At 45.3% G+C, this 25308-nt stretch overlaps 4 protein-coding genes and 1 long non-coding RNA gene across 7 annotated transcripts in view; 2 read left to right on the forward strand and 3 right to left on the reverse strand.

Moving 5' to 3' along the window:
* Positions 1-2523: 2523 nt before the first annotated feature.
* Positions 2524-8095, reverse strand: LOC135368558 (casein kinase II subunit beta). 2 transcript variants are annotated; one of them, XM_064601936.1, is made up of 7 exons: positions 7996-8095; positions 7456-7544; positions 7279-7381; positions 6406-6521; positions 6254-6329; positions 5095-5284; positions 2524-3787 (listed from the first exon to the last, which is right to left on the reverse strand). In XM_064601936.1, the coding sequence occupies exons 1-7, from the start codon at positions 8054-8056 to the stop codon at positions 3679-3681; spliced, it is 744 nt and encodes a 247-aa protein (XP_064458006.1). In that variant the 5' UTR covers positions 8057-8095; the 3' UTR covers positions 2524-3678. The 2 variants fall into 2 exon arrangements, with proteins under 2 accessions (XP_064458006.1, XP_064458007.1); XM_064601937.1 differs by lacking the exon at positions 7996-8095 and adding an exon at positions 7902-7989.
* A 422-nt stretch (positions 8096-8517) lies between these two features.
* LOC135368557 (hydroxyacyl-coenzyme A dehydrogenase, mitochondrial-like) lies at positions 8518-11596 on the reverse strand. The gene is made up of 8 exons (XM_064601935.1): positions 11367-11596; positions 11139-11267; positions 10830-10987; positions 10185-10311; positions 9579-9668; positions 9354-9426; positions 9156-9272; positions 8518-8762 (listed from the first exon to the last, which is right to left on the reverse strand). The coding sequence occupies exons 1-8, from the start codon at positions 11478-11480 to the stop codon at positions 8641-8643; spliced, it is 930 nt and encodes a 309-aa protein (XP_064458005.1). The 5' UTR covers positions 11481-11596; the 3' UTR covers positions 8518-8640.
* A 17-nt stretch (positions 11597-11613) lies between these two features.
* Positions 11614-16388, forward strand: LOC135368556 (nucleolin-like). Of its 2 annotated transcripts, none has more exons than XM_064601933.1 (9): positions 11614-11821; positions 12371-12419; positions 12515-12598; positions 13302-13526; positions 13592-13624; positions 13915-14026; positions 14667-14900; positions 15121-15221; positions 16127-16388. In XM_064601933.1, the coding sequence occupies exons 1-9, from the start codon at positions 11762-11764 to the stop codon at positions 16207-16209; spliced, it is 981 nt and encodes a 326-aa protein (XP_064458003.1). In that variant the 5' UTR covers positions 11614-11761; the 3' UTR covers positions 16210-16388. The 2 variants fall into 2 exon arrangements, with proteins under 2 accessions (XP_064458003.1, XP_064458004.1); XM_064601934.1 differs by having other exon boundaries at positions 13918-14026.
* Positions 16389-17556: 1168 nt separating this feature from the next.
* The window catches only part of LOC135368559 (uncharacterized), a 113960-nt gene continuing 106208 nt past the window's right edge, over positions 17557-25308 (forward strand). Inside the window, exon 1 of the mRNA XM_064601938.1 lies at positions 17557-18041. Within this exon, the coding sequence (XP_064458008.1) occupies positions 17708-18041 (334 nt within the window). The 5' untranslated portion in view covers positions 17557-17707. The remainder of the gene's footprint in view (positions 18042-25308) is intronic.
* The window catches only part of LOC135368568 (uncharacterized), a 109406-nt gene continuing 108022 nt past the window's right edge, over positions 23925-25308 (reverse strand). Inside the window, exon 5 of the long non-coding RNA XR_010414822.1 lies at positions 23925-24359. This is a non-coding gene — a long non-coding RNA (uncharacterized LOC135368568). The remainder of the gene's footprint in view (positions 24360-25308) is intronic.

Raw genomic sequence — 25308 nt, forward strand, 5'->3', positions numbered from 1 at the left:
TTCCACAGACGCCACTCACTACGACAAAATGTGTTTGTACTCTCCATAGCCCGAAGCCCTTTTTCATCTTCCCTGAACAAAGTATCGCGAAGCTCAAACGTTGTATAGTTGCTTAAATTTAACAAATTATATCCGCTTCCGAGAGAAACTACATTGATGTTGCCGTCGAACTATGTAGGCGGCTCTCATACTGAGGCTCTTTACTTATTTTAGTGTTTTTCACTTTAGGGAAGTGAAGCATACAGCCGGCGTCCAGAACAGTTAATGATATGCCGGAAAGTCAACAGTGAAGCCTACTTTAATGTGTACACAAACTTTAATGTAGCAGACTACATTTCTTCAGGTGCAAAACGTTGGTACGTACAAGTCACACAAATACGTATTTGTGATATATTTGTGCAACTTGTACAAACGTTTAGCTCCTGAAGAAATGTAGTGTACTACATTAAAGCTTGTGTATATTAAAAAGGGCCTCACTGTTGAATTTCTTGCATATAGTATTCCACTTCAATAAACAGCGTTGATATACTTTCCCGCAGTGCTCAGAAGTACTGCAGGCGAAACACGCTTTACAGGACTTTTTTTTTTTTTTTTTTTGCGTTTGTTGATATCTTCAGATTAAAGCCATTACGCGAGTGCAGTGAAATCAACATCAGCAGTCTGAGGAGGAGGAGGACCATCATTCCAGTCATCACGATCTCTACGCAATTACATACACAAGCGTAAAGGAGTGTTCGACACTACCCCTCGAGAACCACTTCGCTAAAAGTGCGCTCGTGAGCAAAGCACCGGGACGAAAACCGTTTCTCACGCCGCCACATGACATGCATGTGAGTCAAAAGCCCTACTGGCTACTCCCGCACAGAGTTCTGAAGTGGCCGAACGGCAAAAACTATGGTATAGCAAAAGGTGCCCTACCGATCAAGGGTTGCATATGAGCAAAGATGCGTAGTAAAGATACCATTCATCGCAAACCATTTACCAGCGATTCCATGACGATAAAAATCCGCAATGCTGCTCCAAACGATTGTAGAGCACTAGAAAAGCAAGTCGAGTGGAGCGGGTACACCCGCGGTTACCCTCATATACCCGTGCAGTTTCGCGATTTGCGGGTAAAAATTCAGTGTGCTGCGGGTACATTGTGGGTGTACTTGCAATACGTCCGCGGGTAGTGCGGGTAAAGTAACCTTTTGCCACCCTAACTTACTCATTAGTTTCGGCATTATCCCCACCTGTCATTGAGAAAAAAAAGATAGTAGTGCAAAATACTAGTAGTAGTAATAACTTGTAAGGATAAGTCTGCAAAAGTGAACATTTTCGCACATCCCATGGTCATTTGACCTTTCGTCGGAGCACCTTCGAACATAGACTAAAACAGCACGCGCTCGTGGAAATTCCTCCTCGTTTCTTTCAACTCAACTCCATCCGGCAACAAGCGAGCTGATCATCTCACAATATTGCGGTCAGGTTGGACTCGCTGTTACCGTCGTTTTCCCACGCAGACTCTAAACAGAAAACTTAACCGCATGACACGCTCACAGCTAAGTCATCATGGATGGTACAATTCTCTTTTCCGGTTCAGTAGAAATTCGGTGACACTGCGGGCGGAATGCGGGTGCACCCACGCTGGGGGTGAGGTCATTTTTCGCATCTGCGGCGCGGGTGAGGTCATTTTTCTTTCCCGCACTCATCTCTAAAAATAGACTGTTTCGTTTGCAACGGTGATGCACATTGTTTTCTTGCAAACGTATGGACAAATACATTGAGCGCACGACTGAAGATCACCGGTTCAATCCCGGCCGTGGACGGTAGCAACGCGGGAGAGGTATAAACATTGCTTCCAGCACCGTGTCCGAGATCTGCGGCGCACGTCAAGAGAACTGCGGGTGGTCGAAAATATAACGAGAAATCGTTCTGGTTCGCCGGCCAGTGGGGGTCAGCGCCTTGTCCCTTTGCCGCCGTAAACCAGTTTTGCCAGTTCCCCCGGAGCATTGGGGATAGAAGGAGCGGCCGAATCATGAGCAATGCTTCTTCAGAACCATGAACAGCAGAGTAGCAGACGACAGCTCAGTAGCAGACATTTCTCTGGACCAATCAGCGAGCGTGGCCCCTGTAGCGTCAGCGCGAGGTCCCAGGCAGATCAGAGGCCGGTACTGCTCTCCACCGTCGTTGCGCACGGTCTCTTTTTGCCGCGTACTTTAAAATCAATTTCTGCGATAATTATGACTCTCTGGGGTGAATTAATTCTTATGGCGCATCTTCGCGGCCTGCTTAGTAGTTTCATACAGCAAAAACAGGGTGTTAAAAATGACTTCCGCGCTACTTTAAACAAGAATGTGGTGCACCTTTTTACTATACAATCATGTACGTATGAACAAAGTTAGTTAGCCTTATTCACATGAAATGCCGGGCGACTGATGTGAGCGATATGCTGCTGGGCCCCTATACCGAGACTGTCACCTACAACGATCTTCGGTTCGCTGCTACCTCGAGGGTAAAACACGTTGTGTGGCTCATTCAACCTTCAGATTTCTTCCCCGTTTGGTTTATTAGCCAAACCATTTACACAACAATGGCTGACCGCCCCTCCCTTGTATCAGTCCGAAGAGGGGCACACAAGCGCAAATTTCGTCGGGTACTGAAGTACACAAATAATTTACATTTTTCGTATCAAGGAGTCGCAGAACTTCTGCGCTTTTGTGCCCAGACACTAGAACTGCACAAGGTGCGGAGGTTACAGTCCAAACCACGTTATCGTTAACAGAAACATTTTCAACAATTTGTGCTCTCTGGCCCTACTGTTTCCGAAGCAACGTTACAATGATGAACAGAAGGAATGGAAACTGCCCAAATAACCAGGCAGGTCAGTGCAGGGGGTGTGCATTATTGATTTGTCCACATCATTTCGAAGAGGCATTTCGTTGGGCAACAATAACGCAAATGGGAGGAAAGTTAATGATATGGTCCGGTTGACAAATGAACTGATAATCGCGCAGCTTGCAGTGGTTACACTTGAGCAAATACACTTTGCACAAAATATCGTTAGTACACTGTGTTCTGGCAACTCATTGGGAACAACGTTGGATAGCCAGTATCACGCACTTTACATAAAATCTACAAAAAGTTACCATCTACACAGAATACACTGCTTAGGGCTGTCAATGTCCACTACACACATAACAAGCTTGACACACATCCCAGGGCCTATTCGTCGTCTTATTCACATGCCTTGTGTCATCTTATTCACATGTACTCTCTTGTGCCATTTAATTGGAGTAACACACACTGTCAACCACAATGCATTTGCGTAGAACTCTCCTGAGATGTGTGCATAACAAAATTCTCCAAAGGAAACACCCAGTGTCAAAGAACAGTTAAAATGTCATTATGGGAGCTTTCAGTAAAAAGGAGGAAAACAGAATGTCTAAACCACACAGCCAGAAAAAAAAAAAAAAGTACTTCAGTCACCTTGAGAAATCAACAGATCTAAGAGGATAATAAAGCAGGATCGGGAGATTACCTTCCCACAAGAACTAAAAAAAAAGTACTTATTCACTGTGTTGGATCATTAACGTCTTCAATGGGTGAGGGTTTCGTTAACGGCACATGCTTTGAAGAATGGGGAGGGGCAGATGGAGAAGAAACTGTGGAGACGGAAGCAACACTAAAAGAAACAGTTCAGCGTTTCCCATTGTTGTAGCTCATGCCTCGTATGGGCGCCTTGAAGTTGCTCGCTGCCTGCTGCTGTAGCTGATATGCCATAGGGTGAATCTTGAAGCCATACAGCCTGCAAAGCAGAAACAGTGAGCCTACTCAATTTTTTTTGTTGACACATTGCAAAATGAGGTCCAAGTAGAACTGTGCAATAAAACGCAAAAGTACTACAATGTAAAGGAATCCACACAGTCCTGATTAAAGCCCCTAGCTCTCTGCAGTGGCAAATTAAATTTTCCGCTAAGTGGGATTTAGAAATCCGCGAGATTCCGCCAGCAAGAGAAAACAATCAAACGTGAAGTTTCGGCATTCTCCCGGAATCGCACAAATGAACCAAGCATCTCAGTTTATCACAAGAGATATATACAGAGTATCTGCAGATAAACCAAAGTGAGATTTACACACATAAAACTCATTGTCTATTGAACTGACGGACTTCTGGTGGCACACAATGGCACATTTATGAGTATTCCATCTGCAAAAGCTATAGAAAAACTCAACCTAAAATAACAAACAAACTTAGGCTTGTCTAATTTAATGCAAGTTGACACTCCAGGAAGTGTGAGGTGAAGCCAACTTACAGAATGGTGATACCAAGCAGAGGTGGGGAAGTTACTTTTATTTTGTAGTGCACTAACGTTACTCACTACTTTTTCAAAAGGTAACGCATTATGTTATTCGTTACCGTTGTGGTAGTAGGTAATGCATTACTAACGCCTTTTCTCCTGATAAGTAATGCCATTACTTTTGCATTACTTCCCCGGGAATCCTTATAATATGTACCACATTTTTTGTTGAGTCTCATAAGGGCATTCTGCAAATCAATACAAGCAATGTCACCGGTCACGCACTACTTTGTAATGCGTTACTCCCCACCTCCGATACCAAGCAAAGGAACGGCCATAATTTTGTATTAGTACACCAAATATTCCGTTGAGACTGACGATCCTGAAACTCTGCAAGTGGTTAGTTTCACGAGACATGGGCAGTTCTGCGAAATATTGTGAAATCGCTGAAATTTCGGGCAAGGGAGGGGGCGTGCCACCCTGGAGCTCCAAGGTCACCTGTGAGAATTGTGCGTTCTTTAATCATACGCAGTCATGATTATTCCCAGATGTCATAATACATGAATCTCCGAGCACCCGCACAGGCCGCAACGTTCGTCTCCAGGAATACGCTCTGCAAGTAACCGAGCGTTCTGCACATATCTCCTCTCCCGGTTACTCCACTCGGAAAGCCCCACTGGCTACGGTGGTGCCCTCCCTCTTCCCTCTCACTGCCTCCTCTCATGCGCAGAGACGCACTTGCACAGCGTATTACAACCAACCCAACTTTCTACACCGAGTTCACAGGGCCCAACAGTGTTAGAGACAGCCCTACCTGGCCACAAACTGGTTGACTGGCCTCTTCGGCCGGTATTCAGGATGCACCATGAATAGCATGTGTGGAAACCCCGTGCCAAAGTAAGCTCCATCTGTGTGGTGATACCTAGACGACTTTGGGTTGTACACGTCCATGCACTTGGGACAGTAGGACTTCACCATCGCTTCACCAGGTACGTCCGAAAGACCTAGACGGTGGTGGAGACAAAGAGGATAAATGAGAGAAGAGTTACGTGTCTGTTAAGAGACACGGAGGAGTCTGATTTGTGAGCAGCAGTGCTGACATTCCAACAATGCCACTTCAGATTAACAGAGTTATATAGTTCATAGTAGGATGCATGAAAGTTCCCTGTATCTGCTACTTCACTTGAAGTAAGATGGACTCAATCACAGGCTTGTCCTGACAGTCCCACATTTGATGTTGTATTTTCATAGCATTAATAAAATATTCTTGATTGATTGATTGAAGCAACATCACTCTCGGTAGGTGACTGTCGCATGTCGTCCACTGCACATTACAGCTCTTGGGGGTCCTTCATCGAAGGAGACAGCAAAAAAGAAACTGGTGCCATTTCGCGCAGACTTTTAAAGGCTGAATCACCTCACACCAAAATCACTTGGTTACTGTGGGTCGAGATTGCTAGGCATTGCGTCAGGAAGGTGAATGTCGGCTGTGTCCTCAGCAGGCAAACAGAACTGGAATGTGCAGCATATCTATAACCTCGAAACCAGCAGTTCCGCAGTGCATGACGATTGCAGATATGGTTCATGATGTGTCGAGGGTACAGGTCATATCCAAAATGCTGGAGACAGTTTGCAGTGGTCACTAGCTGGGGTCAAGTCTCGAAAAATTGAGCAATGGTACGTACAGCACCCAAAATTTTAGGCACTGTTATACATTAACTTTATGGGGTGTGTGACAGTCTCATGACATTGTCTGAATAATCGAGTGTGCCCAAAAAAGCCTGTTGGCAACTGCATATAGCATCTACGAATGGCAATTATGAGTGTCTTTATATTTAAAAGTGTGTATTATATTTAAAATAATATGTTAAAGACATTAGATACCCCTTGATTACTTGTCATTCTGCAAGTCAGATACCTAAAGCACGCTTTAAGTATTGCATCTCATGTGGCTCGTTGATGTGATAACTTACCTATGGGGAGCACTTGCTGGTTCTCGCAGTAAACACGTGGGCAGTAGCCAAAGTCTCCGTTCTGATACTTTTCAATCTGTGTATAAAAAGGGACAATGCATTTGCAATGCGACTCGGTTAAAATAAATAAAGGTGCTGGCACAGGTTACTACCATGAGTGCAATTCCCCGGTTGGTGAGAATATAGCGTGCGTGGATCAAGCCATACAGCATCTCGGCAGCCTGCTCAATCAGGTCACTCTGATTGGGGTTGTCGTCGAGCTCGTCATCTACATAGAGAGGATGGAAAATTGTAATACCTTCCTCGTTTTACTTTCAGACATTTCTTTCCTGTGCACCCATCCCCATACTGCATACCACCATTACATAGTTATTCTGCAACACACTATCAACACAAAACCTTCAAATTGGCTGCTGCTGAGTGTTGTGCACGTATACAGCATGTCAAGTGCAGTATGAGAACGGGCAGGAAGCATGTTTCATAATTTACCAATGACAGCAATGACATGTCACCTTTTGGAAAGGTGATGATGATTTGATTTGGAACTATGATTATGAGGATGCAACCCACATCCACAAGCAATTTTTTTTTAACCATCAGCAAGCACAAGCATCAGGGGCGTAGAGCACATATCAAAACAGTTGTATTTCAGTGTTTGCACTATTGTGGTACACAAGCTGTACCGCAGGACTCAAAGTACTGTTGTGTTCCTATGCTTCACACAGAAGCACAGCTCACAAAAACATGCTACTCTACAGCAATGGGTAAAGCCCCAGTACGTTTTGAGGCAAACAGCAGATTTCCACAGTAGCCAAAATTGTGTGTTGTGTTAGATAACGAAACAAAGAATACTTAGTCATGTAACACTCATTATTTAAAATGTTTGTTAACACGAACATCGGCCCTGCACAACTTCGTGATGGTATGCAAAACATGTACAGCCCCGGCGAGCTCATATTTATCAACATAATGCACGTCAAAACGTTGCACCTCTCGGTCGGTCAAATGAGGGTAAAAGTATTCACCTGGTTCCAAATCCAATATCATGTCCAAAGCCTGTCTATAGTGGGGCACCTGCTCGCTTAAACCAGTTAAGTTGAATTTGTCCTGTATGTAATCTTCGTCAACCTACAAAGAAGCAGAGTGGCCACAATTAGCTCCTGAAGCACATTCTACAGCAACGCAGCGGAGAATCACCTCACCTCACAAAAGAATTCATTCCCTCGAAGGCCACAAAACCATGATATCCATGATACTTCCTCAGAAGAACTCATTGTTTCTGACAGTTTACCTGTAACCGTTGAGGAACTGTTTTAACGTGTGGGGTATTCCACAAATTATGTCAGCACACCATCCTTCACGCTGCACAAAAGCAGTGTTGCCTTCTCGAGCAGTGTGCGAGTAACTGCTTTAAGAAAACATTACATTGGATACTAAGAACCACAGCCTGATTTAGAACTTATTTATTGCTTCACATTTATACGATGCAACATTGTGCTCTACTTCACCCACTTCAGCCATGAAGGTACGTATACATGAACTTGACCGACAGTTTACTTGGCATTGTACGCATTTTGGCTTTCCGTCACAAGGAAGGTTGTAAAGCATGGTGCATAATTATCATACTGTCACAAAAGGATTAACTTACCGGCTTTAAATATAAACTAATATCAAAGAAAATTGCTGGGAAACGGGCTGAACAACGCTTGTATGGCCCACGAAATTGTAAAGGCTTGACTTACGAATTGCATTCTCCCTCAGGTAGGCGAATTCCGCATCCAACATGTTGACGCCTAGACTCATAGCAGAGCAAATATTTTTACGTGTAGTTCCTGTACAAATATTTTGTTTTATGAAGCTGGAAGCTACGTTTGATAAATTTAATTTAAACCGGTAAGCAGCGCCACCGCGAACGCCATGACTTCGAATCCGAAATTGGCTTGGCTACTAGCCTAGTTCCACTTTTTAAATTTTTTTCACCTTCCTTCCAGAACTCCACTTCCCCCTAGTACTCTAGAATATAACGTTCTAATTTGTTATTTTGCATCAGCGCACACACATATATTTTCATATGACGCGAGCGTTTCAAGGAGTTGTTGGTCGGTTTGGTGGATATTGAAATAAGAAAATGGAGTTCATGGTGGTATTCCACCAGAAATCCTGCTCATTCAGCATTGAAGACAGCCTCTTTTGACGTGTTTCAGTTGCGGAAACGTGCTTACTGCACTCACTTACATCCACACTACCCTGACACAAGACAACTGTGACACTACAAAAATAGGATTTATTATCAATGTAAACAGCCTGCCATTCCCGACTGTACGATACATACATATACATATGTGTATATACCCATGTAAAAGTCTATTTTGAATACGAAAGAGCTATTATTTGTTGTACTTGTAGAATCCTTCTCCGGACTTTACCCCAAGTTTTCCTTCACTAATAAGCTTGTCTAGAAGTGGTGATGGTTTGAAGAGTGGGTTATCCGGAAAGCGCTGGTGCCAGCCTAGAACAAAACAAAAGGAGCTCCATTCACTGATGCATCTTCTTCAGCAATAAATTATTTAACACACACACATATTACCAAACTGTCTGCAAACAGACCTATGGCCCCTTAAAAATAGAGCATACAGATTACAGAGAAGAGCAGTCATACTTCAAATGTTGATATGAATCATAACAAAGAGGAAAATGATGTACACATTTATGTTAATTTGAGAGCAAGCTGGCTACACAAGCACCTCTAACAAAATGATGACATACATTCAAATTGTACATTGTCCCACACTAAATGGGAAGTAGCAAAGTACTCAAGAAGAGCCTACTAGGCAGGGCAAAACTTTTGTAACGTCTTCTAGGAAAACAGGTATGGAAAGATATACGTATCAATTATACCAACCATCAATAATAAACTTTGTCACATCGAGGCCAACATAATCAGACAACTCAAATGGTCCCATCGGATGGCCAGCTCCTAGTTTCATCCCAGTGTCGATATCCCTTGCAGTAGCGTCACCTGGAGGTAAAATCGACAAATTGTCCGCCTGGAACGCGCTTTTGGTACGAATGGCTTCAACTCAACAGCAGCAAGACTGACCTCGTTCCAGCATCCGAATCGCTTCCATCATCGTGGGCACCAGCAGTCGATTCACTATGAACCCTGGCGTGTCCTTAACGAGACAAGTCGCTTTAGTGTCTCATACGCCGTCGTCACATACGCACGTGAAATCGGCACCGCAGAAAAGGTAAGTTTTTGTAATTTTGAAACAAAAGGGAATTCAAGAAGAAATAGCAACGTACAGGGTTTTCCATGCAAGCTTACCTTGCACACTACAGTGGTTTTCCCCATTGCTGCACCCCATTCTTGCATACTCTTGAAGGTATCTTCGCTCGTTTCTGGAATTCGCACAATCTGCAGAATTTGGTATTTTCGGTTTTCGTCAGCAGGTATCTACGGTCAGATGGTAACTAGCCAACGCCACCTAATACAGAAGGCCTGCTTATTGCCTCCTCTCACTCCTTCGCTACGTGGACATATATAGTCAGAATTCGTCTGCTATTGCGATTCACCGTTCTGCGAATTCAAGAACTCGGAAACGATTGCAGCTAACTTGGAACCTCTAGACATGAATCTGTAGACAAAACGTGCGACACACTTTCTAGAAAATCAGTCGTGAGAAAGATACAGGACCATTTTGAGCTTTATCTTAAAGTTTTCCCATTTAGGTTCGTCTCCATGGCTACAACTGCTGAGAGCTTGTTCGTGATTGGCTACCTCCGCTAAAAACACGATCCTGATTGGCTGACTATTGGTTGTTATGTCACGTCGACGAGTAAGCAGCCTTTCTGTATCTAGGTGGTGTTGAACTAGTACAGCTCTCTTAGTGCATGTGTTTCCGAACAGTACAGATAACTTCTATGCCATTACCTCTAGCAGTTTCATTACAGGGACAGGATTAAAAAAATGCAGGCCACCAAAACGATCCTTCCGTGTTGTGCTGCTCGCAATTTCAGATATGGGCAGGGATGAGGTGTTGCTTGCAAAAATGGTAGATCTGGGGAAAGGCAGTGCAATGTTGTTTCATTTCAGTAGAGCTTAAAAATGTTAAGTGCTGTCGCTGCTAGAACTTGCATAGACCGCAGTAACTCGCGTCCACTGGTAATATCTGTTTAACGAGAATTCTACCCTCTAAAAAAAATGGTTGTGTAAAACTACTGAGGGGTAGCATACCACATTATGGTCTGGCACCTGAATTCAGTGTTCTGAAAACAGTATTTCAAAGAGATAAACAGGAGTTTCCCTAAGCAGCGCACAAATGTGAAGCAAAGTATAGATCAGGAAAACAACTGACACATTAAAATGAAGCAGCGTCACTCATCTGAACTGAACAGGATCGCCAGCAAGGCATGTAGTTTAACAGTTAGGTATCGCAGTACTTTTAACATATTTCAAAACGGTGCTATGTAATATAATGATATTATCGCAATCTTAGCTTTAGCAAGTACAGCTTTCATCCGATACAAACAGTTAGGAAGTCTTGCATCATGTTGAATCTGATAATGCCATACTTACGGGCTTGCGGCTTTGTCTAGTGAAGCAAATAATTTCTGCTTAACTGGTAGGTTTTCCACAATTGCTTCCACAACGAGGTCGACATCTTTTACTGCATCTTCCGGAGAGGTGCTTAATGAGATGCTAGTGAGAGATTTTTCAACAAAGTCTTCCCCAGCCTGCAATGCAAGTAAGAAGCAATGTGTGAAAGGCACATACATGACATATTTGCATAGACAGTATGATACACAGTTTAGAGTTAAAGCACATAAAAAATAACGACGGAAAATGGTTCCTGGAAGCATAAAGAAATGGCAGGGGGTTTTGCACCTTTTTGTCATCTGCAAATTTCTTCTTGGCTACCCTCTTCAAGCTTTCTTTGACCCTATCTTTCGACTTCTCGAGAACTTCGCTGTTGAGGTCCACGAGGGTCACTTTGTGACCAGTTTGTGCAGCAACCTGTAGGGGTTAGAGCACAAGTTGGCAACGCTCAGAGAACATCCTTCTTTTCTAGGCATAGTGGTCAGCAGCCGTAAACTGGCAAAAAAAAGTCCTGACCTGAGCGATACCGGCACCCATGGAACCGCCACCCACGACAACCACATGCTTAATTGCAGTGCGAAGTGGTGAAGACATGGAAATTGTCCTAATACATGTGTTTGTTGAGAACATCTCTATGTGTGATAACTTTTAAAGGAGGCTTTTTTGGCTCAAATGGGACCACAGCAAGCTTTACTTGTTGCTGTGCACAGCGGCGCACAACTGGAGAGGCGAGAGGAAGGAAAAATGTGAGTGAGAGAGCGGCGAGCACGTGCTCTTCCCAGGATGCACTGTGAGCGCTCATAAACTTGGAAGTGTGATAGCGTATGCGCTGTATTTTTTCGAGAGAAAAGTTTATTGTACTTTTGTTACTCCATCTATATCATATCAAAGACGACTTATAAGGAAACGACATGAGTCCGGAGAAAGATACTGACACTAAACAGCCAGAATCCAGCGCGAAGGACTCAGAGGTAAAGATTCGAGTGCCGATACTTTTGCGTGCTGAGTGCTCCTCGTGTTGCGTTGCGACTCAAATTGAAACCTAAAAAGAAAGCGTAAAGTGTTACGCAAGCGTACCCCGACACTTCCTGTATTTCTGTGACGGTTCGTGTACGTGTTGCTTGCGTCCCTTCCATTTTGGTTTTGGAAGCTAGAAACGTGGCAGTATTATTGGAAGAGTAGAGCCCTTATTGGCCCAGGCCTTGAACGCCTCTTGGGGTGCTTATGTAGCGCCTTTCATTCGCGAATCTCAAATGAAGTGCTTCGATAGCGTGTCCAAGAATCTGCAACGGAACGCTAAAATGGAATGGCCGCATGTCACGTTTCTGTGAGGGGAAAGAAGCCACTACAAAAAAATATCGAAAGAAAGCTTGTGAAGTGGGCGTGGGCGTTTAGGGAAGGGGTTTTGCAAGGAATGCATTACTCGAAATGTCGGGGGTAGCGTTTCAGCGATGAACGCAAGTTCGTCCATCTTCCTCTCGGTGGTGTGGTGAATGTAATGCTAGCTTCCTGCTTTGCAGACGACATCGCCCAAGGGTGGAAAGGAAAAGGGAGATGCCCCCGAGGCAGGTAAGTACGCGCAAAGTCCAGCGTTCGGAAGGCGAAAGTGCGAAGTGACCCAACTTGAACGCGTCTCGTTACGAGTTTGCTATATTGCCTCGTAGGTGAAGACCAGAAGGCAAGTCCTGAAAAGTGTGAGCACCCAGCGGAAGTGAAACCAGAAGGTGGTGGAGGTGACAGAAGCGAGGGTGAGGCCTTGAAATATGCACACAATATTCCTGCCGAGAGAGTGGGACATTATTAGTGGAAACTGGTAGTTCTCAGTTCTCTTGGCGGCAAATCATGTTTTTTTTCCCGTCTTCTTAATCACCAGCTTTGGTGGGTCAGCTCGTAACATGTCCGTTCACTGATCCCAAGGTTGCGGGTTCAAACCCAATTACCACCACCACCAAATTGGTGGCACGGCATGACGTCCCACTTTGGCATGTCATCCTCCACAAAAGATGTTTAGTACGGGGTGCCATCTGCTGAGGATTCAGTGCATGTTGCAGAGCCCTCCACAGGCTGATCACTGCTGCATCACGCATGACATTGTAACAAATTTTTGTTAATGTTAAGGGAAGAACCTCGCGATAAGAGCTCCCGATATTTCGAGCAGAAACTGGACATTTTCCGACCACTCTCCTCATTGTTGGCATGGTATCTAAAGGCTCAGGGATAACATGTTGAGGGCTTCATAGGTACTATAGGTCCACAGCATGCATGGATGGGAAAAATCAATCTAGGCTTTCACAACTGAGGTGAACAACCTGTATCTTTGAGGTGCTTTGTTGGGGGTGAAGAAGTTAGTTAAGTGAACGAACTCAACGTTGGTTTAATGAGGTCGCCGTTTCCCCGGAAATTATTACCTTTCTAAGTTTTCATTGAGACTTTCTTTTCCCATGCTGACAGGTGCTGAGGTCAAAGTGAAAGAGGAGAAATTCACCAAGCAAAATGGTCGATCCAATGCTCGTGGCCCACCACGGGGCAAACCAAAGCGACGCAGATTCCGAAGGGAGCGGGAAAGCCAAAGCGAGGCAGAAGGGACTGAGGACAGTTCACACGTTGTTGCTAAGCCTCAGCGACAACGGCCCCCCAGAGAAAACTCTGAAACTCAAGCCAGGCCCGACATGGACGGTATGTTTGTGAGCTCGTGGATACTTGCAGCTATCAGCTTCACACTCTCTCTGTTGTTTTTACAGAAGATATCCCAGCGGCACACCGTTACAACTGGGGTAAGAAACCTTACTAACACGAATGTTGGCTGTAAAAGAAACAAGGCAAGTGTGATGAAGTTGTTGTACTGCACGTTGCACGGGCTGTGTCATTCAAAGTACTGAAGTAAGATGTAAAAAAAGCTACATTACTCTTTGTATGTCGTTGCATGCACGGTGAGCCTGGTTTACCATATTTGTTTGCTTGCTTGTACTTTTGTTTACCTTGAGATGCATGTTCTCATTCTGGCATTGCTTGTTTTCTTTTTCTTTTCCTGTTTTTCTTTTTTTTTTTTTTTTTTTTTCTTCAGTAGATGATGTGCAGAAGTGTTCGCTGTTCATCGGTAACTTGACCCTGAACGTGACCAAGCAGGACATTCAGGAACTTTCCGAGGCCATTGTCAGCGTTCGGTTCATAACCAGGTATAATATAGTGCTGTCAGCGATTCTTAGTGCTTTCCCTGCGGTGTAAATTTGAAACCCACTCTAGTCACGCGGCTGGAGCCTCCGCAGCTATGGAAGCAGCGCCGATATTTAAGATTTAACATCTAAGCGCTTTTCGAACGAAATAATTAGCCAAGTAGATCATAGGCCGATACCGAAGACAGCAGGGTGTGCGACAGTGGTTGCACAATGTCAGGCATCCTTGTGCGTCTGTAGTTAGGTATTTTTCTTCTGCTCTTTAAAGCTGTCGATGGCTTTTAATCACATTAAAACATTCACATTTAAACACATCATGGTGAACACGTCACGAAAACATGTACCAGTGTGGAAAACGATAAAAGATGGAGATGTTATACAACACAGATAAGCAAACAAGTAATGCATGATACAGAAGTGAGTCTGAGCCGTGGTAGGTTACCGTTTCGTCTGTCAATCCTATATGTCATCCTCGGTTTTGCAAAATCACGATCTTCGTGGGATGTTTCTTACTCGCGGATATAGTGAACCTTTCTATGTGGTTTGCAATGGACAGTCGCTACTCCACTTGGCAGCTCTGATGATGACACTGCTTTGTGTCTTTCTGAGTTCCGTTTTACGCATGTACCCACTTTGGCCTTAGGAGGAGTGCCATAGTGAACTTTGCCAGTGAGCAAGTCGCCAACGAGCAGCTGGAAACCCTGAAGGGTAAAGAGATGCAGGGTGAGGAAATCTTCGTTGAGCACCTCCGGCCACGGGAGCGCCAGGTGACAAAGTCAGACAGGGACTTGTACGTGCGAGGTACACCCGAAGACATCCGCATGGACACGCTTGGGTCTCTGTTCCCCGATGCACAGCTGATCGAACGTCAAACTTCGTGAGTGCAGTGCAAGTATTTAAAAGATGACGGATCTAGCTCTGTTGACACCAAGGGTACTTTGACAGTTTTGCCATGCCTTAATATGTTGACAACGATGTCCTCCTTTAGTGATCGTGCAGTAGCCAAATTGAGTAATAGTGTGTAGCGTGCAGTTTCCTTTCACTTTTTCCACCTGTCATTCATTGCCTTCAGTATAGCGCGTATTGCTTTGATACAGGAAAGTCCGTCTGCGATTCAAGGACCACGACACTGCACTTGCAGCTATCCAAGGAGCTATTGGTGAAGAAAACTGCAATTTCAAGTTTAGCTTTGCAACTGGTAAGTGGTCTTTAGGTATTTCTGGAGGTAGGCAGTGGGGAAGCACATTCAAAAGTACAGGATAAGGATACGTAGGGCCCTGTGTTTTGGGGTGTTATGTTTGTTTGTTTTTTGAAGATCGGGGATAAAAATCAGGTTTTATTTCGGATGCCGTGAAACAGGGTAAAATCGGGTGATAATGGGTGGAAAAGTAGATTTTCGAGCGGAAAATTTTAAAAAGCGCTTGTCACATTTTAGATCGATATAAGATCCAGAACAGCTGTGCCGAATGTCCAATGCTTAGTGTACTCCAGTGCCCGTATTGGTGACTGAATTGGGCTGGCACTCTGCAAGGCTCATTTTTGGGTTTTACCGTAAGTGATGATGCAAATCTGGGTTAAAACGGGTTTTACCCCAAAACACTGCCTGACGTGTACATAATGCACAGCGGGAGTGGAGCTATTCAATTTGTCCATTGCACACTCAGAAGGACGCTGGGGAAACGGTTGCCTAACTTACAGGGACAGACTTCTACAGTCTGAGCGATTCCTAAACGATTCTTTTGTTGAGCCTGAAGTGAATATCTAGGGTGACGTAGCAAATGTCATTGGCTGCCAGCACAGCGTGTGGTAAACTGTTCAGCCCTCGTTTGTTACCTTACTTCGTAGCCCTTGGCGTCTTGGGTTGAGACAATGCATATTCTGTCACATGATTAACGACTGATCGTTGAGTGTTGTGTGTTCCGAGTATACCACACACACTACGGGGCCTTGTTCTCAACCCTGTTATGGTGTTGCAGCCTGTGCTGTTGACTTTTACTGTGCTTGTCCATAAACTACGTCACAGATTTATGAGAAATCTGTGATGCCGTAGAAACTCTTCGAGCGGTTGCACTGAGACGCTTAAATTTTGCCAAAATATTGCAGCACGGCCAAGGTGGATCCGCAGAGGCCCACAGCGTACAGGTTTTCGCAGAAGGTTCCCAAGACAGGAAACAAGACAGGACTAACCACGACAATGTTTTGCGGACGCGGTGTGCAATATTGACAAGTCGGTAACATCAGGGTGATGCTAGCTGTTAATTAAAAAATACATTGTTAAGCAACATGTACCTTAAAACAAATGAACTGGTTAAGTTATATTTTATTTTTGCAAGAATGCTCAATAAAGAGTGCCTTAGCTGTGTTTCTTGAAGTGTCTTGGTGCCTTTTGATAGCCACAGTATTTCATGTCGGTGTGCACTTGCATTGTTTTACATTACATAAGATGCCATACTGCTTTCTCTAACCTGGTGAACTTTGTTCCCCTGAATTTTGAGTTTCTCTGCGACATAAATATGAGTATGAGAGGCCTCTCCCGTGCGCTGTGCAACCATTATCAATGAACTGTTTGTGCCATGATGTCACATGGGACTTCTTTTGGGACAGTCCAGTGAAATAAAGTGTTTCATTATGTACTGTGAAGATAGACTGAATACTGACGGGGGGGATTCGGAATCTCAAGATTCGGGAGTAAAGACCTGTTTCCTGTGGCTCTTGGTTCCAATTGTCTTAGTGCACCCCAACCAATACAGCCTACAACACCTCTAGTTGGCCAAGGCTCCTCCAGCTCCTGTGGCATAGTGGTTAGGATGATCGCTTTCCACGCCGAGACTGGACGCCTACTAACCCCCGCCCTGTTTCCAATCCTTTCTGTCCTCTCTCCATCTGTCCACGTTTGCACGCTGCTCAGAGCCACAGTTGCTTCGCGGCGCTAACACGAATAATAAAAAAAAAGTTAGCCTTATCCAGTGTAGTGTTTGCTTTTGCGACCTCAGCCCCAATGGTTTGTCCACAAACAAGGGGGGGGGGGGAGCCAATATAACAGCCCCACCTATTCCCCAAGTTGCACCAGAAAGAGGGTGTTACCAAACACTTGCGGGGGGGGGGGGGGTTCTTTCTCGAAGCCTCCCTTGCCAATATTGTCATTTTCATCAAACAGAAGTGCGTTATGGGGAAGGGCGAAGGGGAGTCCCAATGTTTGCTATAACGTTTTGAGAGGGGCGATCGCCCCTCCCCCCTGGATCTGCCACTGCTGCTAGCTCAGAACGCAGCTGGGCAAGACTTTTCAATGGTTACTAAATATGTTTTTCTTTTTTTCGGAAGAAATCCTTCCGTGTAGAGCTTAGTACTGGTAGACAAATGAGCATCGCGTGAAGCAGAAAGACACCACTGGCGTAAATTAGCCGTGAAAACACGTCGTATTTCGCGCCTCAGATAGTTTTTGTTTGTTCTCCGTTTTCCGTTTGGAGCAAGGTTCTCTACCTGACCGCACTGCGTCGCCAGCATCGCGTCGCTCTCGCTTGGTGCCGCGGTAGCGTCCGCGTCTTCGACGACTCCCGAAGCACGCGGGAAACGGCACGTTATCTCTGCAGGTAGAAGGTTGTTTTCGAATGCACGCGGACGACCGGCCAGCGAACGTTGGATGTAATTCACGTGGTGACCACCTGCTAGAAACCATGTAACGGGATGCCTCCACGACCGTCCACAGAGGATAAACGGCGGTGTCTGCTACTGAACAACTGCTTGGTTGTCGTCTGCAGGCGCGTTGACCGCGACTCCAACGATGAAGACCATCAGGAGTGCCCCGGTCGTTCGCTGTTTCAAGGATTTGTGCACGAAAACGCGCAGTGTTTCTGGAACCAGTGTCTTGTGCAGAGTGTCACCTGTTTGGAATACCGCGGTTACGTGATTCCATCGACCATATTTGTGTCTGGCACTGCGTATAGTTTGGAAGTAGTGCGGTCTGCGTGGTCTCGCAGGGTGTTACGACCTCCCATCGGCTACGAGATTCAACGACTCGGTAAGTTTGCCATGTTGAGTGCGGTGTTGTGTAGCACGTATCTATAACTTGTATTGTCGTGCACACTGAAGCACGTGGCCCTGTTTTACTCGGCGCAGATGGTTTCGACCCTAGCAGGGGGGGGGGGGGATATGTTTATTAAGAAAAGCAGATATTCAACAAAGTGGGATATAACAACCCAATTTGCCTCGCGTCCAGTGTCGTGGAAATTGTCGGGAACACGTAATGTGGCACAATTGAACATGAAAGAACTGATGTTCTGAGGCTGGAACAACATAGGAGGGACAAATACATACAAAGCCTCAAGCCTCATCATTTTCAACGTAATGTGGCCTATGTTGCACACAATCACAGCATGTGGTAAATCTGTCGCGTTCACATAGGTGCTGGGCTACCAAAGCGCTTGAAGAGGGTGCCCTGTAAGCGGACGGTTAAAAACCCGCACAGTGGCTTTGTGAGAATCCTAAGCACGGGAGGTGTGTGTAGTATAACCTTCTTTTGTTATGACTTGTGCAAAACTTGAACGGTTTCATAATTTTGTAATATTTAAAATATTCTTCGGCGTCGGTTCGTGTCTGTGCTTGTCTGTTTGAGTACCAGCCTTAACTTCCTTTTGTAATTTGTCTTTGAGAATCAGAGATAATTTATAGATACGTCCAATGATACGACAGCATACATTTTTTACCCTTAAGCACGCGGGTCAGTTTCGCTGTTGCTCGGCACACTGAAAGAAACAACCAAACGTCGCTATTTATCGATGCTTTGGACATACAACAGTACTAATGTTCGTACATCGTCAGTTCCCATTTACCATACTGCCGTTCAGGGTTTTTAAAAGATATTTTTTAATGCTTACCCCAGTGCGCTTTCACGGATCAGAGTGACAATTGTTATCCTTATTATTTTGAGCCGCTATGCAACAAGTGAATGCACAGCAGTGATTATGGTCGCTTTCAACCTAAGAACACCATTGCGTCGGTTCTTCGCGTCTCGATAATTAAGATAAAAAAAGGGGGTAATAACAATCGATCGTACAAGACTAGATCGATGTAAACATTATGTCCATATTGTAATAGGGCTAAAGAACGGTGGAAGGCTCCTCCGTGTATCCGCACGTACTACACTCTAAAAACAAAGCTTCACCGCGTAGCACGCTCCTAGCCAACCACCATCTCGAATGATATCGTTATCTGCCCTGATTTGTTGAAAACATGAGGCGTACGCCTTTTTTTTGTGACAGTTATGTACAGCATAAGTGTCACAAAAAAGGCGTACGCCTCGCGTTTTCAACAAATCAGGGCAGATAAGGATATCATTCGAGATATGGTTGGCTAGGAGCGTGCTATGCGGTGAAGTTCATTTCTAAGAGTGTAGCCAGCCATCATTCCGATTGATATCGTTCTCTCTTCTGATTTGTTGAAAAAAAGGAGGCGTACGCTCCGAGCTGTCCGCAAAGGTTATCACTCTCTGCAATGGGTCCTTCCCCCCTGCGCGGAGATGTAGCTGACAAAACAGACAAGATACAGGATGCTCCGAGTTCCTTAAACGAGCCGTCAATTTTCAAGTGACTTCCTCGAAGCACACTTGCACACTGAAATCATATTTAAGCTTGTGAGCGCTACACGTGGTGGCTGCCGATTAACTCTTCCTCCGTGAACTCCCTCGCGTTTTTCTGGGGAGAGCGTGCAAATCATTGTCGTCCTTGGCTCTGATGACGGCTATATTTGAGAACTGAGGAATCAGTGGCCGCGTAGGATTGAAAGGAAAAGTTGTGGGTCTGTCAGAAGCTTTGAGCGACGTCTCAAAATAGCCTTCTTGATACGGTTTCTCCTGGCAACAAAGGGGACCCGCGGTTATTATTGGTCATTATACTCGAGGAGTCGAACGACCCCCGCCAGTCATTTTTGTATTGACACCGCAAGATTGGGTGGAGGCTGTTTCACGTGCGATTGCCAGCCCTAATTTCGAAGGTGGCTAGCGCGGTATATTTTAGAAGAGTAATAATACGTCGGACGTTATTTCGCGCAATAAGCGAGACAATTCACATGTGGAGTGGGAAGCTTTTTTTAAACAAGAGCGGCCCTGTTAGTTGAGTTGGATGTGAGAAGCTGCGGGCGACGGAATCTGTGCTTATAATACCCATCCAATAATTTCTTCTGTAATCCTTTCTTCCCGAATGACAACGTTCTCTCCCCCGATATGTTGTAAACGGGGAATGTACGCCATTTTTTCTGTGGCAAGTATGTACTGCATAATGCCACAAAATTGGCGTACGCCCCTCCCCCACCCCCTTTCCCGTTTCCAGCAAATCACGGGAAAGAACGTTGTCGCACGGGATGATGGTTGGCTAGGAGCGTGCTGTGTATTAGTTCATTTTTGGGTTCACTGAGCATTACTCGCTTTGCAGCAATGGAGGACATGTATTTCTATAGGGTAAAACATTCGTCGCAAATAATGCGAGGAGTGAAGGGTATGAATTTTTTTAGAACTCCGTGTTAGCGCCGCGAAGCAACTGTGGCTATAAGAGGCGTATACAAATGTGGACAGACGGAGAGAGAACACCGGGTAGGAGTGGGGGACAGGAGAGTAGTATGCGTCCTGGGCCGACTTCAGGGGGAACTGTGCCGACATTCGTCTGGAAAATCTGGCGGAAAACCCAGGGAAAACCTCAGACAGCACAGTCGGTGGTAGGATTCGAACCCAGCACCTCCCAGTCTTCAGCATGACCTAGGGATGTAATTGCAGTTCGAGACACTCAGAATGCTAGCGAATAGAAAGCAAAAGCAAAGCGCTGCTTGTGTCTTGCGCATGCGCGGAACTCCCAACACTGTTCCTTACGTACGCAGAGGCGATAGCGTACGATGTACTACAACTCACTAGTGTTATAGAAACAGAACCATGTTTAGTACTGAAGACGCGAGAGTGAAACTAAAGGAAGACTCGAAAGGACAGACACGCAAGCCGCATATCCTTCATTATACGAACGCAGACGACATTTGAAAGCAGACGACGAGCTATAGTGTTCAACATCTCACGTGGCACCCACGCGGAAAGGCAGCGGGAAAACATGTCCCGTAACCTTTGCGTAACATCTTAAGCCCGAGTTATACAGAGATATGTATAACAGGTCTGTCAAACAAAGGCCGCCGGAATCCAACCTTGGCTTCCTACAGTAGTCGGAAGCGAAGCACGTTCGTAGGATGATGAAGAATCGGCTCATTTGAGAAAAAACCCACACCTCATCCTCAAAGGTCTCCCCGGGAAGGTTACCGATGTTTTCTTGTCAAATGCGTAACGTATGGACAACCGTATAAGGCTTGTCGGCAGTAAGAATGAAATGGTTTTCAACCTCCAGGTGGCTTTCGGAAGCAAGGACATCGTTCCTCTTTCTCTTTTACAATTTAACATCTGCCGCGCCGAGGTGTGTGATGCAATCGCGGATCACAAGGTATCTCCGCTCTGCATAGAAGCCAGTATCGATCACGATAACACTCTGGGAAAGTATAATGCCTGGACATCGCAAGTGAAAATACATGGTACGGCCACAGCAAACAGTATGCATCTGTCGCTGTTCATTTCCATCCAGCAGTATAGCTGGTCAGCCGCGAATTATTTAGAATCTTTATTTTCTCGCTCATTTTTAAATTCTGATGGCAATCCAACGGGCGACGCGTGAAACAGCCAGCTGTTCGAGAGAGATAAAATGAAGTATGTAATAAAAATAATCCAATGTAAAAAAAAAAAAAAAGTACACGCCTCCCGCTTTCAACAAATCATGGGAGAGAACGATATCATTATCATATCATTGGTTCCGAACGTGTTATGGCGTGAAGTCCTCTCTTTAGTCTTTCCTGGGTTTTCCTCAGACACTTTCAGACATATGTCGGCACAGTTCCATTAGAAGTCGGCCCAGGACGCACATTCCCCCAAGGCGTTAGTCGTGACGTTGTCCACCTTGTCCTAGCTTGTGTTCGCGCCGCGGAGCAGCTGTGGCTATATGAGCGGAGTTCAGACGTGGACAGTTGGAGGGAGGGGGGGTAGTTAGTGCGCGTCCTGCATGGGCAGACTTCATGGGGAACTGTGCCTGTATTCGTCTGAAAAATCTACCGGAAAACCCGGGGAAAACCTCAGACAGCACAGCCCGTGCGGGGATGCGAACCCGCGTCTCCTCCCACAGTCTCGGGGTGGGATAACGTTCCGAAAAGTGAACGAAGAGTGTTCTTTTCGAGTACACGACCTATAGCTTACGACTGATAGTTTTGCATGGTGTTGCAAATACTACATATCACTGGCATTGGAGTACGGTTACTACACCACGTTTTTTTTTATTATTTATTTTTTTTTTTGGGGGGGGGGGAGGGGCTTGAGTTTTCGGTCAATCGTGCGCATCAGCTACGAGCTCTTCAAGCCCTAATCACCCTCTTAGCAGCAACGGGGCTCCTGCGTGAACTCTGAACCATCATCATCATTCACCATCTTCACCCCCTCAAGCAATGGGATAGGGTGCTGCCTCAGCGGTTCGAAATGTCCCAATACATCATCATTACTTATTTGTTGCTGTTGCTGTTGTTCGAACGCTCCACAACTAATGTCATCATATGGGTTAGTAGGTGCCGCAGGTGCAGTGCGTTCAAGTATGTTGTACCGCTACACAACTTTTCCTGTCTGACAAAAGCGCTCAAACGTTCCGCACGTAGACTGCGGAGTCTTGTTTCGCCGCGCAGAGTATAGAGGAAAGCTAGCTGCGCCAAAGAACAGAAGTAGAGTGCGAGTGGCAATGGGACCAGGTATGGGTGCCTCCTCAGCATCGCCCCCGTGAGCGTGATTTCGGACGAGGGGAGGGCCTCCTCGCATACTTTCTTCTGCTGACGGGGGGTGGCGCACCCCCCAAATTACCTGTCCGTCTTCTTCAGCCTTCGTGGAGGAATGCGTGTTGCTACTCGGAACTTGAACTTGTTGGAGTGTTGTTAAGCGTCGCCTATTGAGGCGTCGGCGCCCCTCTTTGACTTGGTATACGCGTTGTGAGGAAGAACATGGTAACACGGAGAGGTCTGCTGCACGGGAGAAGACAGAGGGGTGAAACGTGAGGATAGCAGCGATTTGGGGTAGTTTATACATGCTCAGTGATACAGAGAGCACACACAGAGCTTTTCTGTTCTTTTTCTTCTTTTTTTTCCCCACAGTTTTCGGGAAAAATGTCTTGTCCATGGCATACTTCTCCGTGGTGCATGTTTCACACAGTACGTGTTTTACAAAACAGCGTTTTTAAATGGTGTGTTTGCAGAATGCACAATTTTCAAAGGGCATATTCTGCAGAAAACACTGTTTCGTGGGGCGCATTCCATTTACATGTTCCATTAAATAAATAAATTTATGAACAATAAACAATTTATAAATTGAATGAATAATAAATTCCATTTATGACGTTGATAGTGAGAAGGTTCTTCCGCTGAAGCCTGGGAAGCGCGGTGCATGGGGCTGAAGTTGCGCAAGGTTATTGGCAGCAACTTCGAATAACAACTAGCACATGATGTAAATGCAGGTGAAGAGTACAACAACTAAAATAAGTATCTTGAAAGTCGCATTTAATCTGACGTCGTGTCTAAAAAAATAACAGGTAAGTTACAAAGCAACTATATCTTAGTTACAATTTTACTTTTCTAAGTATCCTATATGCACTCGACAAGAAAAAGGAGCAAGTTGGCCCCTAGATCGCAGTTACTCCCCATTTTAGTTACCTTGCCCTAAAATTTACTTCCTACACTCTTAGAAATGAACTTCACCGCATAGCACGCTCCTAGCTACGCTCATCGCCAAGCTACGCTATACGCTCATCATCTGGAATGATATCGTTATCTGCCCTGATTTGTTGAAAACGGGAGGCGTACACCTTTTTGGTGACACTTATGCTGTTCATAATTGTCATTCATAATTGGGTAGGAGCGCGCTATGGGGTGAAGGAATAGTTCCTAATGGTTGTGGCAATGTATCTATAGCCACCAGGACTAAACTTAACTCCTTCTTTCCCTTCAGAGAGTACACCCACGACAGCTGTGTACCGTTCATGGTTACAGTTGCCCGATACAACTACAAAAAAAAAAAAAAAACAAGAAAAGAAAATCAACGGCACTGCTACACAAAAACGATATATATACGCAGATGACGTGACCTCTCATGTCTGGTAGACGTCACAGAAGGAGACAGCTCCCCGTTGCTTCCCGTGTGAAAGAATTCCTCCGATCATTTGGCCGCCATCCCAATCTGTACTCAGTGGTCCACACAATGGACAGTGCGTACTTTCCTTTTCGTACATAATGTCTGCGCTGGAACAAAACGGCAGTTGGAAAGCGAGGAAGACGCATACACGGTAGCGGCTGGCCCATTTATATAGCGTCGTTTGCTCGTGCAATGTTACATGGGTGACTATATCGTGCACACACAAAAGGAACTGTTCACCCCTAGCATCACTCTCTATATGAAGCGCTATGTGGGCGATCCGGAGGGTGTAGGAACAATGGAGGGAGATATTTCGAGCAGTGCTATATAGTAGAAGCGGAGCGTGGACGAGAGTGATTAGTTTGGACAGACATTCCACGCGGGGGATACTCTCTCTGAAACTGACGAGTACACTCTTAAAAATGAACTTCACCGCATAGCACGCTCCTAGCCAACCATTATCTCGAATGATATCGTTATCTGCCCTGATTTGTTGAAATCGGGAGGCGTACGCCTTTTCTGTGACAATTATGAACAGCATAAGTGTCACAAAAAAGGCGTACGCCTCCCGTTTTCAACAAATCAGGACAGATAACGATATCATTCGAGATAATGGTTGGCTAGGAGCGTGCTATGCGGTGAAGTTCATTTTTAAGAGTGTAGCCCGAAGCCGGTGGGGGATTCCTTGCTTCATCTTCTTCTTAACTGTGACACGCTGTTTTGCGTAAGAAATACATCGCATCTAAGTTCTACACTCGGAACTTCAGAATTTCACCGCACAGCACCTCCTACACTCTTAAAAATGAACTTCACCGCAGAGCACGCTCCTAGCCAACCATCATCTCGAATGATATCGTTATCTGCCCTGATTTGTTGAAAACGGGAGATGCACGCCTTTTTAGTGACACTTATGCAGTGAACAATTGTCACAACAGAGGCGTACACTCTTAAAAATGAAATTCACCGCATAGCACGCTCTTCGCCAACCATTCCCACGAATGATATCGTTATCTGCCCTGATTCGTTGAAAACGGGAGGCGTACGCATTTTC

This window comes from Ornithodoros turicata, chromosome 9, assembly GCF_037126465.1.
Source record: "Ornithodoros turicata isolate Travis chromosome 9, ASM3712646v1, whole genome shotgun sequence".
Taxonomy (NCBI): Eukaryota; Metazoa; Arthropoda; class Arachnida; order Ixodida; family Argasidae; genus Ornithodoros; species Ornithodoros turicata.

What these genes read in the sequence shown, in the direction of transcription:
- LOC135368558 (XM_064601936.1), bottom strand. Translation starts at nt 8,056, where the DNA reads ATGAGTCTAGGCGTCAACATGTTGGATGCGGAATTCGCCTACCTGAGG. An exon ending in CCTGAGGGAGAATGCAATTC is followed by an intron (nt 7,545 to 7,995) that starts GTAAGTCAAGCC and finishes CAACGGTTACAG; the next exon opens with GTAAACTGTCAGAAACAATG. An exon ending in GATATTGGATTTGGAACCAG is followed by an intron (nt 6,522 to 7,278) that starts GTGAATACTTTT and finishes CTCTCTATGTAG; the next exon opens with ATGACGAGCTCGACGACAAC.
- LOC135368557 (XM_064601935.1), bottom strand. Translation starts at nt 11,480, where the DNA reads ATGTTCTCAACAAACACATGTATTAGGACAATTTCCATGTCTTCACCA. An exon ending in TGGGTGCCGGTATCGCTCAG is followed by an intron (nt 11,268 to 11,366) that starts GTCAGGACTTTT and finishes TAACCCCTACAG; the next exon opens with GTTGCTGCACAAACTGGTCA. An exon ending in GACAAAGTTTATTATTGATG is followed by an intron (nt 8,763 to 9,155) that starts GTTGGTATAATT and finishes GTTTTGTTCTAG; the next exon opens with GCTGGCACCAGCGCTTTCCG.
- LOC135368556 (XM_064601933.1), top strand. Translation starts at nt 11,762, where the DNA reads ATGAGTCCGGAGAAAGATACTGACACTAAACAGCCAGAATCCAGCGCG. An exon ending in TGGAGGTGACAGAAGCGAGG is followed by an intron (nt 12,599 to 13,301) that starts GTGAGGCCTTGA and finishes CCATGCTGACAG; the next exon opens with GTGCTGAGGTCAAAGTGAAA. An exon ending in AGCGTTCGGTTCATAACCAG is followed by an intron (nt 14,027 to 14,666) that starts GTATAATATAGT and finishes CTTTGGCCTTAG; the next exon opens with GAGGAGTGCCATAGTGAACT.